This window comes from Myotis myotis, unplaced genomic scaffold, assembly GCF_014108235.1.
Source record: "Myotis myotis isolate mMyoMyo1 unplaced genomic scaffold, mMyoMyo1.p scaffold_m19_p_10, whole genome shotgun sequence".
NCBI lineage: Eukaryota > Metazoa > Chordata > Mammalia > Chiroptera > Vespertilionidae > Myotis > Myotis myotis.
In genome coordinates, this window is record NW_023416314.1 from 21665821 (window position 1) to 21684318 (window position 18498).

At 43.9% G+C, this 18498-nt stretch overlaps 1 protein-coding gene across 1 annotated transcript; it reads left to right on the top strand.

Moving 5' to 3' along the window:
- Positions 1-907: 907 nt before the first annotated feature.
- Positions 908-2497, top strand: LOC118662685 (importin subunit alpha-1-like). The gene has a single exon (XM_036321352.1). It carries the CDS (start codon positions 908-910, stop codon positions 2495-2497), a length of 1590 nt encoding a protein of 529 aa, XP_036177245.1.
- The last annotated feature ends 16001 nt before the right edge of the window (positions 2498-18498 follow it).

Consider the following 18498-nt stretch of genomic DNA (forward strand, 5'->3'; position numbering starts at 1 on the left):
AGCCAGATCAACAAGGACAACCAAACCGCCGACCTGAAGACAGCTGAAATCCCTTGACTGAAGAGGCCAGCAACCTTCTACAGGAACAAGGCTCCTTCTGCACTACATCCACTATGTTTATAGCTATGCTCGCTATCATTGCTTGTCAGTCTTCTTCCGAGTCTTAAACAACCCAATCCAAGAGGTGGCCACTGATTTACATGCGCTATCATTTAAAAAATAAAAAGGGGGGAATTTGCAGGAAGCCGGTCCATCCCTGCTGCTTGACACAGTCGCTGCAGGGAAGAAACATCTGCACAGCATATGTTTCAAGGGACCTGGCATATATGGCATACTGTTCTTAATATGTTTGCTCCCCTTCTTGGCGCTATGTATTTTAACCAAGGTCACCTCTCTGAGAAAGGTTGTTTCCGAAGGTAGGGATTTTTCCCTGAAGTTAGGGAGGGAATAAAACCCCTTAACTAAGTGCCAGGCGGGTAGTTAATCACTTTAACTATGAACAATCACGCTTAAGCTACATAATCTTTACTCCCTGGAATGGAGATAAGAAACGCCCTAACCTTTGGAATAGAAATTGATAGGATTACAATCAACTGGTATAAATACAGATGTAACAAGACAGTAAAACACAGAACCTGGCTGGAGATCCTGGACAGAACTTGGCTGGAGATCCTGGCTAGGCTGCTGATCAACTGAACGCTGTCTCTGTGTCCTTCATTCTTCGCTGACTCCATCCACACCTTTGGGAACCCCTGGATCTGCTGGGGTTGGACCCCAACACACCGTCTGAGAGTTGAGCAGCTGTAGACGTTCTCGGAGCAACCGAACTGCAGCCTGTCCTCCGCTCACGGGTCTCCTGGGAGCGGCCTGAGTGCCTGTGTGGAGCTTCTCCCTTTGTCTTTTAACCATGTCCACCAACGAGAATGCTAATTTGCCAGCTGCCCGCCTTAACAGATTCAAGAACAAGGGGAAAGACAGTATAGAAATGAGGCAGCGCCGAATAGAAGTTAATATGGAGCTGAGGAAAGCTAAGAAGGATGACCAGATGCTGAAAAGAAGAAATCTGAGCTCCTTTCCCTATGATGCTATGTCTCCACTGCAGGAAAACTGCAATAACCAGGGCACTGTAAATTGGTCTGTTGAGGACATTGTCAAAGGCATAAATAGCAACAATTTGGGAAGCCAGCTCCAAGCTACTCAGGCTGCAAGGAAGCTGCTTTCTAGGGAAAAACAGCCACCCATAGACAACATAATCTGGGCTGGTTTGATCCCAAAATTTGTGTACTTCATGGGCAGAACTGATTGTAGTCCCATCCAGTTTGAATCTGCTTGGGCCCTCGCTATCATTGCTTCCGGGACTTCGGAACAGACCAAGGCTGTAGTAGATGGAGGTGCTATTCCAGCATTCATTTCTCTGTTGGCATCTCCCCACGCTCACATCCGTGAACAAGCTGTATGGGCCCTAGGAAATATTGCAGGCGATGGTTCAGTTTTCCGAGACTTGGTTATCAGATATGGTGCAGTTGACCCACTGTTGGCTCTTCTTGCAGTTCCTGATATGTCGTCTTTAGCATGTGATTACTTACGTAATCTGACCTGGACACTTTTAAACCTTTGTCGCAACAAGAATCTTGTACCCCCATTAGATGCTGTTGAGCAGATTCTTCCTACTTTAGTTCGTCTCCTGCATCATGATGATCCAGAAGTATTAGCAGATAGCTGCTGGGCCATTTTCTACCTTACTCATGGTCCAAATGAACGGATTGAAATGATTGTGAAAACAGGAGTTGTACCCCAACTTGTGAAGCTCCTAGGAGCTACTGAATTGCCAATTGTGACTCCTGTGCTAAGAGCCATAGGAAATATTGTCGCTGGGACACATGAACAGACGCAGGTTGTAATAGATGCAGGAGCACTTGCCATCTTTCCCAGCCTACTAATGAACTCTGAAACTAATATTCAGAAGGAAGCTACATGGACAATGTCAAACATCACAGCTGGCCGCCAGGACCAGATACAGCAAGTTGTGAATCATGGATTAGTCCCATTCCTCATTGTTGTTCTTGCTAAGGCAGACTTTCAGACACAAAAGGAAGCTGTATGGGCTGTGGCCAACTATACAAGTGGTGGAACAGTTGAACAGATTGTATACCTCGTTCATTGTGGCATAATAGAACCACTGATGAACCTCTTAACTGCGAAAGATGCCAAAATTATTCTGTTTATTTTGGATGCCATTTCAAATATATTTCAGGCTGCTGAGAAACTAGGTGAAACTGAGAAACTAAGTATAATGATTGAAGAATGTGGAGGTTTGGACAAAATTGAAGCTCTACAATACCATGAAAATGAGTCTGTGTACAAAGCGTCACTAAACTTGATTGAGAACTATTTTTCTGTAGAGGAAGAGGAAGATCAAAATGTTGTGCCAGAAACTACCTCTGAAGGTTATACATTCCAAGTTCAGGATGGCACTCCTGTGACCATTAACTTTTAGATTGTACAAGTGAGGCATAAAGTTGTTTGTTGTGGAAAAAAAAAGAATGGATACAGAGGTAGAGCAGCATCGAACAGACTGTCAGACTACAGCAGGGAGGATTGGGGGCAGGGGGAGGGTTAAGAGATCAACCGAAGGACTTGTATGCATGCATATAAGCATAACCAATGGAATCAAGACACTGGGGGTTAGGGGAGGCCGGGGAAAGGTCAAGGGGCAAAAAGAAAAGGAGACATATGTAATACTCTTTGTAATACCTTAAGCAATAAAACAAAATTTAAAAAAAAGAGTGGATAAGTATATAACAGAAGAGAAAACACAAGTGGCAAATAAACATATGAAAATATGCTCAGCCTCATTAATAAAAATCACAGTGAGAAACCATTCTATATCCATCTGTTTGGAAAATATTAAGAAGCCTCAGAATATGCAGTTGGTAAGACTGAGGAACAATGGCAACCCTTGCACATTGCTAGTAGGACTGCAAATTGGCACATTCTCCCTGGAACACCACGTGGCATCACCTACTAAAGTTGAATATGTCATATACTGAGACCTGGCAGTTCCATTACTGAGACTAAAATCTAGAAAAACTTATTTGCAGCAGAAGACATGGACAAGAATGCTCAAAAAAGCATTGGTTGTAATAATAAAAATTGAAATCAATTGCATTTTCATCAACAGAAAAACAGTAACTGAATTGCAGTATATTCATAGACTGCAACACTATATTAATATCACATATATATGTTTGCAGTATATTCATAGAATGCAGCACTATATTAATGTCATATATATGTTTGAAAATAGCTGGAGTAGGTTCACATGCATCCGTATAGGTAAACTTCACAAACGTCAACATGAACATAACAAGCAGGTTGCAAAAGAGTACACTCAGCATGAGTCCACTTAAAACAACTTAAGGGGTATTGCCATCTGTGGTTTTAAAACAAGCCCTGGGATAGATAAACACCATAGTCACCACAGTGGTTAAGTCTGGGGAGGGAGAGGAAGTGCATCAGGGAGGGCTTAATGGGGCTTCAAATGATCTACTGGTAATAATCCCTTTCTTACACTGCAGTAGTGACTGTGCAGATGTTCATTTTTGTCCTTTTTTATACTTTGCTCATAAGCTATAAATGTTCCTCTGTATGTGTAAATATTTAAGTATTTTTAAGATTCTCTGATTTTCTGTGCTTATGAAATGCTAAAAGATGTAAGAGAAGTCACCTAGACCAGTGATGGCGAACCTATGACACGCATGTCAGAGGTGACACGCGAACTCATTTTTTTTGGTTGATTTTTCTTTGTTAAATGGCATTTAAATATATAAAGTAAATATCAAAAATATAAGTCTTTGTTTTACTATGGTTGCAAATATCAAAAAATTTCTATATGTGACATGGCACCAGAGTTAAGTTAGGGTTTTTCAAAATGCTGACATGCCGAGCTCAAAAGGTTCGCCATCACTGACCTAGACCCTGCCATAGTTTCACCACAAAAAATGGCTATTCCTTTCAGCATATTTCTTTGTAATTAGAAATTTCTTTTCATCCCCCTCCTTGCTTTGACAAGGGATAAAACAAATGTCCTTGAGGGAAATCCTGGGATAATTCTAGATATTACGTCCATGTTTGAGACATGTTTGCTCTCCATTTAAATGATGAATCAGCAGCAACTAGTAGGCCTTTCTCTGAACTGGAGGAAGCAGACTGGAAAGGGAAGGACTGAGTTCCTTGTTCAGGAGGACATAAGAACCAGCTGTAAAAGGGCTCTTACTTTTTCAAGAATTTTTACACCATCAGGACAGCTATTATTACACACATTTTACCAAGGAGGCTTATGAGAAACAGGGAAGAGAAACAGCGTGGACACAATGAACAACTCTTCATTCAATTTTTCTGAATCCTAATTCTGTATTCTTTTTTTTTTTAAAGTGCATTAAGTTATATACAAAGAAAAACAAACAATAGTAATAATAATTTAGGCAGCTAACAGGCCAATAAAAAATATTTTTGGATGAGGTTCTATGGCAAACCCATTCATATGTAATTCTCTCTCTCTCTCTCTTTCTCTCTCTCTCTCTCTCTCTCTCTCTCTCTCTCTCTCGAGAGAGAGAGAGAGAAGCTTCCTGTCTGCTTACACATCATTTTGACATAGAGAAACAAAACTGTAATTACTAGACAGAGGTCATTGTTGGTTAGCATGGCCTAAGGACCTGTATAATCACACTCCTGCCTGCTTCTGCCATAGGAAGGCCAGACTACTTGATATCACCAACCCTTTCCTACAAAGTATCATAATCTCTTACTCTAATCTCCTTTCCAGGCTAATAATTTAGTCCTGATTTTTCTTGGGAAAGTGATTTAATATGAGCCTCATTTTTTAATATGCTGGAAAATAAAAATATTACCTATTAATATCACAAGGCTGTTAAAAAGTTACAGGACATTGAGAGTCCCAGTAGTGGCAACTAGATGCCAGGCGGGGGGGCGGGGGGGGGGGCGGATAAAAAGAGACTGGACTGGGTATAAGGAACTTTTTAGGATGGCAGAAATGTTCTAAATCTTAATTGTGGCGGTGGCTACACAGGCATATGTGTTTTCAGCAGCGTGATCAGCTTCCTTGCTGCACCTCTCAGAACCTACCTCCCTCTTCCCATCTCCTTTCTGGGATTCCTTCTAACCCACCTTGCTTTGCCCAATAAAAACCTCAGGCTTCTCAGTAAGACAATTCCTCCCATTTAGAATAATGCTTTGGAAAGAGCTCTTACCCCCTGCATATGGGAAAGGACAGAGGATTTCAAGTCAGATTGGCTTCTGAGTGGGACTCTGTTCCTGTTCTAGCCCCACCTCTTCCTCTCCGGATGACTTGACTGTGGGCAGGTCCCTCCTGGAGCCTCAGTGTTCCTGGAGAGGATAACATCTCCACCTCATAGTGGAGCCCTGAGCATTAAATGAGATAATGTATGTAAAGCACTTAATCACTCAGTAGATGATACTTATTATTATCATAACGCAGGTGAACTTGAGCAAAATCCCTTAACCTCACTGAACCTTAGTGCGCTCACTTTCAAAACAAAGTTATTATTACAGATTTGTCTACTTTATAAGGTTGGTCTAAGAAAGACCCATTGAGATAATAGATGTGAAAGACATTATATGTATTATAAAGAGCTACTCAATGGTAAGCCATTGTTAGCATTTTCAATGATACATTGAGCTGAAAGCTTCTTTTTAAAAGACTCCAAAGTGAAAAAAGAGGGAATATAACCATGAGCTGCTACTGCCTTTCTGTGACATTTATAAGCAATCTGGCAATCATCCAACTCCACGAGTGAGTTTGATTCCACTTTGAATCGCAGCACTGAGGTTGGTGCATTCTGGCTTGCTCAGCTGTTCCTCCGCTTTGACTTGACATGCCCAGAGTCAGTCGGGAAGACACCGGGTTTGGAATGAACTGGAGCCTCTCCTTAGCTTTCTTTGGACCTCACCCTGGAAGGTTCCATCTCCTCCCAAGAGTTTTGAATCCTCCCATGGACAAAACATCAGCTCTCATGAAATAAGGCCAGAGTGTGGGCATTGTTCTACTGGATGCGGGAAATGATCCCACACTAGCAGACACCGTGCCTTCGCCCTGGGAATTATCCTGGTACTGATTGCAGAGAGAAGCAATTGAGAGAGAAGCAATTATCTGCCATGGGAAAGACTCTTCCCTGGCAGGGCCTCCTCTCCAATGGAAACATGTTTCAGGAGGAGGGAGGAGGTGCTTGGTCCATGTTACATTCCTGAAAGCCCCAGGAATGAGGCTCCTGGTGCTTATTTACTTGGTCACAACCAAGGTCTAAACCTGTTGGTTTCAGGACAGCAGACCAATCCTTTAGTCTCTCATGTGCTAGGATAGTGGAGGTAACATTTGCCCCATGGGCTACAAGGTGTAAATGCAAAAAAAAGGAATGTTTGAAAGGCTTAGTAAATGCAAAGTAAAATGTCACTAAATGTAGGATGACCATATAATTTATGATCTTCTTTAATTTATCTGGACACTTTTGACAGTGAAAGGCGCACTACAGAGACTGGGCATTAGGACAACAGGTATAACCATGGCTGTCACAAGCAAACTGGGATGGATAGTATAGCAAGGATATAATATTAGCTAGTATTATTGATCATGGGGTTGGGCATGGAAGCACTAGTGGCTGGAAGTCAATGACCACTGGTGTGCCTGGGACTAGCTCCCTGGGCCACTAGAGTCACAGAACACTGCCCGAGGCTCCAAGCTCCAAGCACAGTTCCCAAGTACAGGCTCTCTCAGTTGTTGTAGGGGAGTCATCCTGCAGCATCTGAACTATAGCCTAAAGATAGGCTAATAAAGTCTCAGTGTCACGGGGTCCTTCTTTCTCCCACTGATATTCTACCCATCTCATTTGTCAACTGGTTGAGTAGACAACCGAGTGAAAAATAAATGCAAGGGAGGAATCTTCCCCTACTCAGTACATCTTGCCAAACTGAGGTTAATGTGGGGAGCTGGTGAGAAGCCCATATTCTGTATCCCTAAACCATACTCCATCACGGTTACAGTCTCCAAGGGACCTTAGAACATTTGGTGTGGACATCTCCTCTTATAATCTACTGTCCTCCCAACCTGCCAAATTCATTCATTCACTATGTATTCATTCACTCAACAAGGCTTTGGGTCACATTCTGTTCTGAGCACTGAGGATATAGTCGTGTGCTCAATAGTCACATGGCTACTGCATTGGACAGCTCAAAACAGGACATGTCCAACATCACATAACTTCTGTTTGGACGGCACTGCTCTAGAGGGATGAGAAGAGTAGAAATGCAATGAACAAGTACATAAACAACTGTATTATAGACAAGATGGTGTGAAACTTTGGAGAAATGTAAAGTAAAACAAGGTGGCTAGAGAGTACACTGTGGTGAGGAAGATGGCAGATGGGGTGGTGGAGGAATATCTTCCTGGGAATCAGAGCTGCTCTCTCTGTTAAAATATTTCCTTCCCAGTTGTTTAAAAGGCACAGTCTTGAACCCCTCTATTGTCACCCTCTCTACCGAAGTGGCTGTCTTGGCCCCTCTGTTGAAACATCCCCCGCAATACAATGAAAAGATGAATTCTTAGCTCAGCAGGCAGGCAGCCAGGACCTTGATCCTGCTCTGTGACCTCGACTGTTTCGGGTTGGTCTGTCCTCATACCATAACGTTTTAAAAATATTTTGAATGCCACCTTTGCTTAAGTGTTACTTAAGCATGTTTTGGAAAAAATGATATGAGTAGCCATTGGAATGTGTAAAGAAAAGTGTTACAGACAGAGGAAATGGCAGTGCAAAGGCCCCGGGGCCAGAGCACACTTGGTGTAGTCCAGGAAGGCAGGCCACTGTGGCTGGAGTATGGTGAGTAAAGCTTCCAGAAAGTAGTAGAAGATGCAGTCAGAGAAATAAGGGAAGTTGTGGATCATGGGGGCCCCTATAGGTTATTTTTATCAGTTTTTTATTGTCACAAAAATGTAGCACAAAAAAACAACTACAAAACCTAGTGGTTTAAATCAATAAGCTTCTTCTCATGAGTTCAATAAGCTACTGTTCATGAGTTCATAGTTCAGCGGTGCTCTGATGGTCTTGATCAGGCTGAGCTTATCTCAGCTAGACTGGCTCATTGAGGGCCAGGTGATAGCTTGGGCCAAGGCTTGCTTTTCTAGAATGGCCTCATTCCCATGTCTGACCATTGACTGGCTGCCAGTTGGAGCAAGGAGTGGGCTAGACCACATTTATCTTACCAACCTATAGTCTAGCCTGGGCTTGTTGACATGGGCACTGCAGGGTTCCAAGAAAGTCCCAGGCTCAGAGGTGGCACACTTTCTTTTATACTACATCCTTCCAAAGCAAATCACAGGGCCAGCCCATATTCAAGGGGTGGGGAAATAGACTCCACCTCTTGCTGGGAGCAGCTGTAGAGTTACTTTGCAAAGGAGGCAGCTACAGGGAGGGGTGAAGAATTGCAGCCACTTATGCAATCAATTTACCAAACCATTGTAGACTTTGTGACTACCAAGGTATTCCATTAAGGTCTGCCATTAAGGGCAAGAGGGATCTCAGATGATTCAACTTATATTTTAAGTAGTCTCTCTGGCACCTGTGTTGGGAATAGACAGTGAGGGTTGGGGGTCAGGGGAGGGGGCGGGCAAGGGAAGATGTAGGGAGACCAGTTAGGAAGTGTTGCAACAAACTAGGAAAGAGCTAATGGTGACCTGGGAAATGATACTAGTGGCAGAGTTGTAAGAAGTGGGCGATTCTACATGAAATTAGTGTCAAGCCACTAAGTTAGATGTGAATTAGAGGAAGAGAGATATCCAGGATGACTTCAAGTTTGTTCGCCTGAGCATATGGAAAAGTGGAGTTGCCAGCAGGTGAAGTGGAGAAAGCTATAGGCAAAGGAGGTCTATGAGGAATGATTTGGAGTTCTGTTAGACGACTAAGCTTGACGTGTCTATTAAACATCAAAGTGTCAGTGTTGGCTACACAGTTACACACCAGCCTGACTTTGATGTAAAGAAATAAATGGGGGGGGGGGGGCACATAGGTAGCATTTAACAGCAGAAGATTGGATGAGATTGGATGAGATCACCCAGACAGTGAGTATAGTTAGAGAAGACAAGGACTGAGCCCTGGAACCTCCAACATGAAGTAGAAGAAAAACTCACAGAAGCCTGAGAAAGAACAGCCACTGAGGTGGAGGGAAAACGAGGTGACATGTAAATGGAAGCCATGTGTGGAAAGCTCATAAAGGAGGGCTGAGCAAATAAGCTGGATCACCACCACATACAGCTTCCATCTGAGGAGTTCTTGGACGATGGAAGGCTTGGAGTGTTTCTCTGGAATGAAAAGATGTCTTCCCTTAATCTTGTCCTTATTAATAGAAAAACATGTAGCCTTGGTCTTTGCCCGAAGGTATCAGGAGGTTGAGCTGTTGGAGAGGAGGGCCCCATTTACCTCCTGTTTCTAGAATCCTCCAAGAGATTGTCTCTGGCTCCTGGGATAGAAGCATTGGCCCTGTGGCTATACAGGGGCCCATGCTCCTCCACCAAAAGACAAGGAAAGAGAAATACCTCTCCTGGAATGTTGTAGACACCAAGAAATATTGGGTAAAAAGTGAGTGAATGAGGAAACAGATGGATAAGTGAAGAGTACCCATGATCAGAAACTACAGTGAATGAGAAAATGAAAGTAAAGACACCAAGAAAGCTCTAGGCAAAGAAGGTCTCTGAGGAACCAAGAAGTTTCCTGTGAGATTTGTATGGAGCACAGCCTTGGTCTCTACCTCCTCATATATTTTCATCCTCTACGCCACCTCAGAGGCCCAGCTTTCTACTTCCCCTTTCTCACTCTACAGAAGTCCCTGGCTTTTCCTGAGAGGTGGATGGACACTGGGCATGGGGTAGCACAACCTAGATTTAAGGCCCACTTCTACCAGGAACTAAATGAATATCTGGATTTCGTAAGATTGCTTTGAAGATTTATTTTTAATAGGGCTTGTGAAGTGCTATAAGGACATTTATTTTCCAGAGAAATAACTGAGGAAATACCCACTGTCAAATAGTGTCTGAGGGGGGAAGAGGGAGTTAGCTTCATGCTGAGGGAAATGTGGGAAAGGGAAGCAAAGACCCAGGAGAAAGACGCCAAAGCACAAAGTGAACTAATGGCAAGATGGCTGCCAGAAGTGGACTTAGAATAACATCTTACCCTCCAACTCTCAGTGAGCTTTTTGCATTCATGAGATTCTTGGCATAAGTGGATTTTATTTTCCCCCAAGGAAATCAGCAGCTTTGAGGAGGCTTTGGGGAGGCTGCAGTCTCAGCAGTGGGGACATTGAGAAGCCTGAGGGAGTAGGTTGGGAGGTACAGACAGCACAGCCAAAGGCTCTCGATGGTCACTCGCTGAGGAGTGGAATTCAGGCCAAAGAGTAGTACAATCTCTGGGGGAAAAGCAGGCCTAGAGTGGCATTTAGGTCACACATCTGTGTACTACAGTGTGAGGTGAATTATTTGGTGCATATGAGAGATTCTATAGGACCTCAAATGATATGGCTGAAGTAATCTTGACGGGATTTATGGAAGAAGCATTTTCTCCCATTTTTTACCTTCTTCCCTACCTCCCTGATCCACAGCCTTCTTTTGTTTTCCTTTTATCTTGTCTCTCTTTTCCCCCTCCCCCTGCCTGTGCTGGAGGGTAGCTTTACAGTTTTACTGATTGAGTCTAAACAGTTGTCTTACCGAGACCTTCACTGGCTCTCCCTCCCCTTGTGCTGGGAACGAGCCCTCCATGATACAACGCAGACTGCATTAACTTGTGCATGACCCCTCCCCACCCCACTCCCATTCCATACCATTCACCCTGTCAGAAAAAAAGGAAAAATGCAGGCACCACAAGATTAACCCAGAACAATGTACACAGTTTCCAACATAAACGGTGCAGCTCAGGGCTCCCACCCTGCAGAGCATCCAATAACTTTTGCTGAGCCATCCAAGCTCAAGAAAAAGCAACCGACTGTGAAAGAACAAAGGCAGCCTTAGCCCAGGCCTGTACCTGCCAGTTCGGAGAGGCAGGCGACAGCACCTCCAGGAAAGCATGGTCCTTGGAGGGTTGTCAAGTGGACTGCCCTGAGCAGGACGAGGGTCCAATAAGCCCCCGTCAATAAGAAACACAGATCTGCCCTGAAAATAATAATGAATGAAAAGGCACAGTTATGGCGTCTTGCCACTGAGCCTGTCTGGCAGAGAATCAGACCTATAGATATATTCAGAAATAAAAATCCAAGATCAGGATTTGGAATCCTTTGGGCCACTAGTCTTCAGCATACAGATCCAAACACTTTGCATTGATTTTATCAGCAGACATTTCAAGAATGAACTCTTGGCCTTGACAGCTGACCTTCTCCAACAGACTCAGCACTTGTCCGTCCTGGAATGACTGTGGAAATAGGTTATTTGGGGGCAGAGGGATAGACTAGATAAATCTATGAGGTCATGTAGTTCCAGGTCAAGCAGGCAATGCTAATGAGATGGGTTCCTGTGATTGAGAAAGAATCTATTGGTAAGGGAATAGAAGCAAAGATCAGAGGAGGGGAACAGGAATGTGTGTGTGTGTGTGTGTGTGTGTGTGTGTGTGTGTGTGTGTGTTGGGGGGGTGTCCCTCCTCAATCCTCAAATATTTGTTGAGCTCTTCATGAGAGCCAAGCACAGTGGGGAAGGGTACAGAAATAATAGACACGATGCTACCCTCAAGGTGCTTATGAGGTTATATATCTAAAAGTGCTTTAAAATAAGTTTAAGGGGGTGAGAGATGATTTTTGTTGTTACCAAAGATGCCTGGAGATCATCTCACGTTGGGGCCAACAGTGATTGACTGCTGCAGCTGTCTGGAAATCTGTATCGAGGAAGGAAGCTTGCAATGACTTGCAGAGTTCAGGCTCAGCAGAAATGAGTGCCTTGACGCCTCAGTGTGGTTTGTAATGAATGGAAGGGAATGCTGCATGTCCAGTGACCGAGTTCCAGTCTGGCAGTCTATTCAACACATAGGACAGCTGAGCTCCAAGAAGGGTCGTGGCACGTTGAGGAGAACCAGCATGACCGGGCTGTCACAATTGAAATCAGGACACAGAGCCCAGTGCAGAAGGAGCAGGCGTCCAGGGGCCCTCAATCTTGGGGAGGGAGGAAGGAAGGAAAGGAAGGGCTGGGAAGGCTGTAAGTTGCCACAGAGCAGCACCACAGAGGCACACATTTGGTTTTCAATGAAACAACAGTTCCTGCTTAACCTTTCTCCCTGCTCTTTCCCTGAGCATGTAAGGTCAAGGTGAAGGTTGATAGCAAAGTGGCAAAACTTTCCCATAGACCTGCCCTGGCTTGAATTCTGAAGGAACATTACTCATTTCTTAGGAAGTAAAGTGTCATAAGCCACAACTAATGATGATTAGGTGACAGCGAAGTCACGCACTTGATTCTGCATGATAATACGGTCCATCTCTTTATAAAATTGAAGATTCCATGAAGACGGTGCCATCATCTCTGCATTTGCTAGGACCTGATCAAACTATGTAAGTAATAGGAATCCAGTGAATGATTATTGATTGGAGAAATGAATGAAGGAATGAATCATATAATTTATTTTGGGGAAGAATGAAGAGACTTAGAAGTCCATCTTCTAGCCAGAGGAGAGAACAAAAATACACATGTAGTATTCAGTCTTATTTGCGTATGGTGCACTTGGCACTGCCCACTCATCCATTCCAGTCAGGGAGCAAACAACAATAATAGCTAACATTTATTGAAGAATTGCTATGTGCTTTATGAGAATGAATAAATCAGGACAGATTAAATATTGTAACAAAAACCTCTAAAAGTCTCAGTAGTTCAAGCCATGACCCAACACAGGTCAATAGGGGCAGAAGGAGGAGTGCTATGCTCCACACAGTCATTCAGAGACCAAGGCTCCTTCCATATAGTAGCTCTGCCTTTAATGAGCTCTGAATCCTCTGTATCCACCCAGCAGATGAGAAAAGAGAGTGTAAAGGATCACAGAGAGGTTTTAGGAGAGGGCCATAGATTACGTATCAGAGATCACTTCTACCTACATTCCTTTGACAAGAGTTTAGTTATACAGCCTCACCTAGATGCAAGGAGGCTGAGAAATGTAGTCTATTGATGACCCCAGAAGAAGAGGGAAGAGATAAGATGTGTATCTAGCAAGTCTCTGCCACAATGCATTATCTCATTTAATTCTCAAGATAACCCGAGAAAACAAATACTATTTTCACTCCAATTTTGCAGGTGAGCAAAATGAGGCTCAGAAAAGAAAGTACTGCCCGTGTGGTAAATAGTGGAAGTGGGAGTTAGTCCTAGGTCTGACTATAAAACTTGTGTTCTAGGCCCACTAAGCTATGCTTTTTCCTAATTGAGGTTCAGTTATGTTGCCCTACCCCTCCCTCTTCCTTCCTGCCACTCAGTCCTCACAGTGCTGATTTTGGCTTTCCTGGGTCTAAACTATTGGTGACATGTAGCCATTTGGCCACATAACTTGCATTATCTTATCTATTCCCCATTGCCTTCCCATGTGGTAGGTATTATTATTAGCTCCAATTCACTGGGGAGGAAACTGAGATTAGATGAATTATAGAATTTGGCCAAGAACATACAGCTATTGAGAGGCACAATGGACACTATATCTTGTTCTTTGGCCTGGAACTTTGGAAGACTTTTGTCTGAAATTTTTTAAAAAAAGGTTGAATCCTAAAAAAATGCAGCAATCCACTTTCCCACGAACATCCCAAAATGGTTGACATTGAGGTCACCAAGGTCAGACAGGCTCCTTATTTGTCAGGCCTGATTCCATCTGCAAGGTAGGAAAATCAAGAGTAGCCTTTGGCCTTATGAATTATAATTAGATTGGCATATCAACTCTTAAAGTTCTTCCAGCCAAGACCATCCAGGAAACAAAGAATGAGATAAGTAACAAGGCTGATGCAAGGCAAGGAAAATATTGCAGACTCAATTAAGGGGTGGTCTTTGCAGGCCAACAGCATTATTCATGGCTGGGTCACTGAGTGCCAACGTGGAAGCTGCAGCCAGAGCGGGCGTTGTCTGCTGGGCTCTTCCTTCCTCTCCCAACAGCTTCCCCACCCTGACTATGCCACCCTCTCCCAGAGCTATGAGCTCACAGAGTCCGTCCCTTTATCCCAGCCTTCCTGGGCATGCAGGTGCCATCATATGTCATATACTGTTCCCTGTGGGAAGAGAACAGAAAATAAAACTAATTAAAGTAACTGTGCTATGAAGAAAGAATTCATTATAATAATAATAATGCAATCTGAACCCTTGGGAAGATTGGCAGTTTAAAGGAAAAGCAGTAACAGTGGCTTAAGAATCTGTGGGGCATTTGACTTGACAATATCTTTACTTATGCAAGCTAAGTGGTCAGAGGAGCACCTTGCAGAGTCTCAGGCCCTGTGGGATACCAGCGCCCTGCCTTCCCTGTGCCAGCCCAGGCTGACTTTCTTTCTCATCACTACAGCCTTGGGGCTTCGTTCCTGCGGTGTCATTTTCCCCACCGTTTATTCTCTCAGGCCAGTGCTCATGAGATTGACTGCCACTGATATGATGGCCCATGAAGATATGAACAATCCTTCCTATTGGAACCTTTGAGTTCATCTACTCCTGTACCCAGTGAGGCAACTGGGCCAGACTGGTTGAATGACTGGCCTAAGGTCACACTGGTTGTGTGGGGGAGCCAGGACACCAAGGTCTCTAGCCTTCATATTTGGAGAGTCCATCAGCTAGACTATTCTTTGGTATATAGCTCCAGGCACATGAAATGGTTATAAATGTCACTCTCTTCCTCACAAGACATAAAAACCTACCATAATTCCTTGGTTAAAAGTTCCCTGCAGTCCTCCTTGTTGGATATCTGTGAAGCCAATAATGTTTCTCCTATGCTGAATGATAGCTCTTCTCCCTTCCTCTCAAGCTGTCCCAGGAACCTGGGTCCTATAATTTCCCACTTCTCTTCATTGGCACTGAACTTATTTGCCATTTACGTAAAAAGCCTGTCTTCTGTCCTAATTCCCACAGCTATGAACTCAGTTTACCCTCCGCCATGCTCTCCCTCACACCCTGCCAGAAAGCTGACACCCTTATACAGAAGATCAGCCTTTATCAACACACTTAAAAGTTTTCAAAATAAAAACAAGGCCACAGATGATTTCACCAGGCCTTGCATAAGCAGCCACTGCCAACCTCTCCACCCACTTACCCTACTGTTCTCACCATGCTCCTGCCCCACTGTCTCTACTCAGCTCTTTAGAAAACACCAAGTTCTCTCTTGTCTTAAACATGCCATTTCCTTTGACAGAATCTCACCCCACAACCCACCCTCTCACCAGCTGCTAGTGTCAAACTTCTACTTATGTGTCAAGACCCAGTTTATGTGTTACTTCCTCCAGGAAACCTTCCCTGACCCCTCTCATTAGGATAGCTCCCCCAATAAATGCTCTCAGATAACCTTGTACTTTTCTTTTACACCTCTTATCATAAGTGTGATTATACAATAATTTTAGTAATTTTAACTTATTGTCTATGTCTTCCAACAGACCATATGCTAATAATATGCTAAGGCCGCTGAGAGCGCTCAGGCCGGGCTGAGGGACCTCCCTCACCCACCCACCCCAAGTGCTCAGGTTGTTGGCAGAATATACTTCCTTGAATATGTAGATTTCATGGCAGTTTCCCTCTTTAACCAAGGGTGCAGAGTGGAGAGAGAGAGAGAATGATTGAGAGAGAGAGAGAGAGAGAGAGAGAGAGAGAGAGAGAGAGAGACAGACTCAATCGAGATAGGCACTACGCTCATGTAATACCTACACATAATCATGTATATCCATCACCTTTGCCACATTCTATTGGTTAGAAATAAGTTACAGGTCTCGCCAACACTCCAGGAGAGGGGCTTACACAAAGCCCAGCAGGTCATGGACTACCTTAGAGTCTATCCAGCACAGCCCTTTAAGACAAGGGGACATATATACCTGTAGATAGAAACATACATACATATATACATACATACATATAGATAGATACACGGATCTTTCTTGATGCTATAAGTTTTCAACAGAGCTTTGGAAGTTGGCACTACTCTCCAAAATCAAACTGAAGACCAAGAATCATTCAGTAAGAATTACATATAAATATGCTTGCATTTGCATGTGTTTGAGTTTTGAGGGAGTTAGTAAGAGTGCAAGTGATGGGAGAGAGGCAAGTCATTTAATTTACATCAAAGGAAAGAAAGGAGGCTTGCTCTGAGAGGGAGAGGGCCCCTGCTGGAAAGAGGGAGGAAGAGGCAGTTCCGAGAAGAAAGAAGCCAAGAAGCCAAGACAGCACTCCTCAGCCAGGTTCCCATCCCACAGCTCCCTGTGGTGCTGCTCAGAGGATTTGCTGATCCTCAGCTCTGACATTACCCCCATCCACAAAGAGCCTTAAAATCAATGCCTTCCCCAAACTGGCCCTAAAAAAACTCATCTAGCCTGGCTTGCACTTCTTGTAACTACCTATACCCATCCTCCAGGTCTTCTTAGAGTCCCATCCCCACTTTGACCCAAGCTGGTCAAATTACTGGGCCCATGTAGCCCACTCAGGCCTATGCCTTGATTTCCACAAAGCACACTTCATGCCTGTCAGATCTCTCCTCCTTGGCTGCCTGCTTGGGCTGCCATAACAAAGCACCATAGGCTAGATGGCTTAAGTCATACAAATTTACTTTCTCACAGTTCTGGAGGCTAGTGCTATCCAAGACCAGAATGCTGGCAAATTAGGTATCTGGTGAGATCTCTTTTTGGTGAGCAGGTGACCACATTCTGTGTCCTCGCCTGGTCTTTTCTCTGTGTGAGACGGAGTGAACTCTCTAGTGTTTCTTCTTATAAAGACACTAATCCTGTGGGATCAGAGCTCCACCCTTATGACCTCATCTAATCTTAATTACTTTCTTAGAGGCCCCACCTCCAAAGAGAACCACACTGGGGCGGCGGGGGGGGCGGGGGAGGGGGGGGTGGCGAGGAGATTGGAGCTTCAATATTTGAACCTGGGGGGGACAAAACCATTTAGTGCATAACACTGACCAAGAAGGCCAGGGTCCAGCTCCCTCCCACCTGCTGTGGCCGCAAGAGAATGAATCTTTTCGTTAAATAGCAAAACAGGACATGTAGCAGGAGGAGGCCCAGCAGACCTGAGAGGCTCTGTACTTGTTGTCCTTAAGGGAGGAGGCCTCCAACACTTAATTTAGAAAACTTCCCACAAGCCAGATGGATAAAGCCAAAGGCCACAGATGGCCTGGACTGGGGCTGCCTCATCAGAGCCTTAACTCATCTTTGGTAGATTTTTTTTTAATGTTTTAAAACACTATTTTAGTACTAAGTCAAGACTGGTGAGCATTGCCAAAGGCAGGCCTTGAGTTACTGCTATTGCCCATGTTATGTCTTTCATTACATTATAATTAATTTTTATATACAGGGATTGTTGTGCATGTCTAAACCCCTATGTTAGAAGGTACATTTCCTGAGAACTCCCCCAACCCCCTTTTTTTTTTAGCAATCCATCTCTCTCCCCAAACTGCCTTGTACAGTGAAATGTATTGATTGTACAAATAATAAATGTATCAGTTAATCAAATATTCTATGTCCCAAGAAGGCATTTAAATCCCTCAGTTTTCCCAATATCTTTAAAGAGACTTTTAAATTTGCTTTTTTGCTGTAAACCCTAGAATCTAAGAAGAAAGAGGTCTTTCTGAGCAAACTAGGGGTGCAAACAAAAACGAGGAATGTTTGTAACCTATGTTGCCGGGAGCCGGTCCATGCTTGCTGTTTCAAGGGACCTGGCATATATGGCATACTGTTCTTAATATGTTTGCTCACCTTCTTGGCACTATGTGTTTTAACCAAGGTCTCTGAGAAAGGTTGTTTCCCCAGGTAGGGATTTTCCCCTGAAGTTAGGGAGGGAATAAAACCTCTTAACTAAGTGCCAGGCGGGTAATTAATCACTTTAACTACAAACAATCATGCTTAAGCTACATAATCTTTACTCCCTGGAATGGAGATAAGAAACGCCCTAACCTTTGGAATAGAGATTGATAGGACTGGAATCAACTGGTATAAATACAGATGTAAGAACACAGAACTAAGAAGACAGAACCTACACAGAACTAGAGACAGAAGAATTTCGCTGGAGAGAACATGGCAAAAGATCCTGGACTGAACCTGATTACAGAAATGGGCAAGAGAACCTGACTAGAACCTGGTGACTGAACCTGGCTGGAGAACCTGGACAGAACCTGGCTGGAGAACTTAGCGAGGGAACATGGCTACAGAACTGGCTGGAGAACCTAGCAAGACAACATGGACACAGAACCTGGCTGGAGATCCAAAGCAGAACTTCGCTGGAGATCCAGA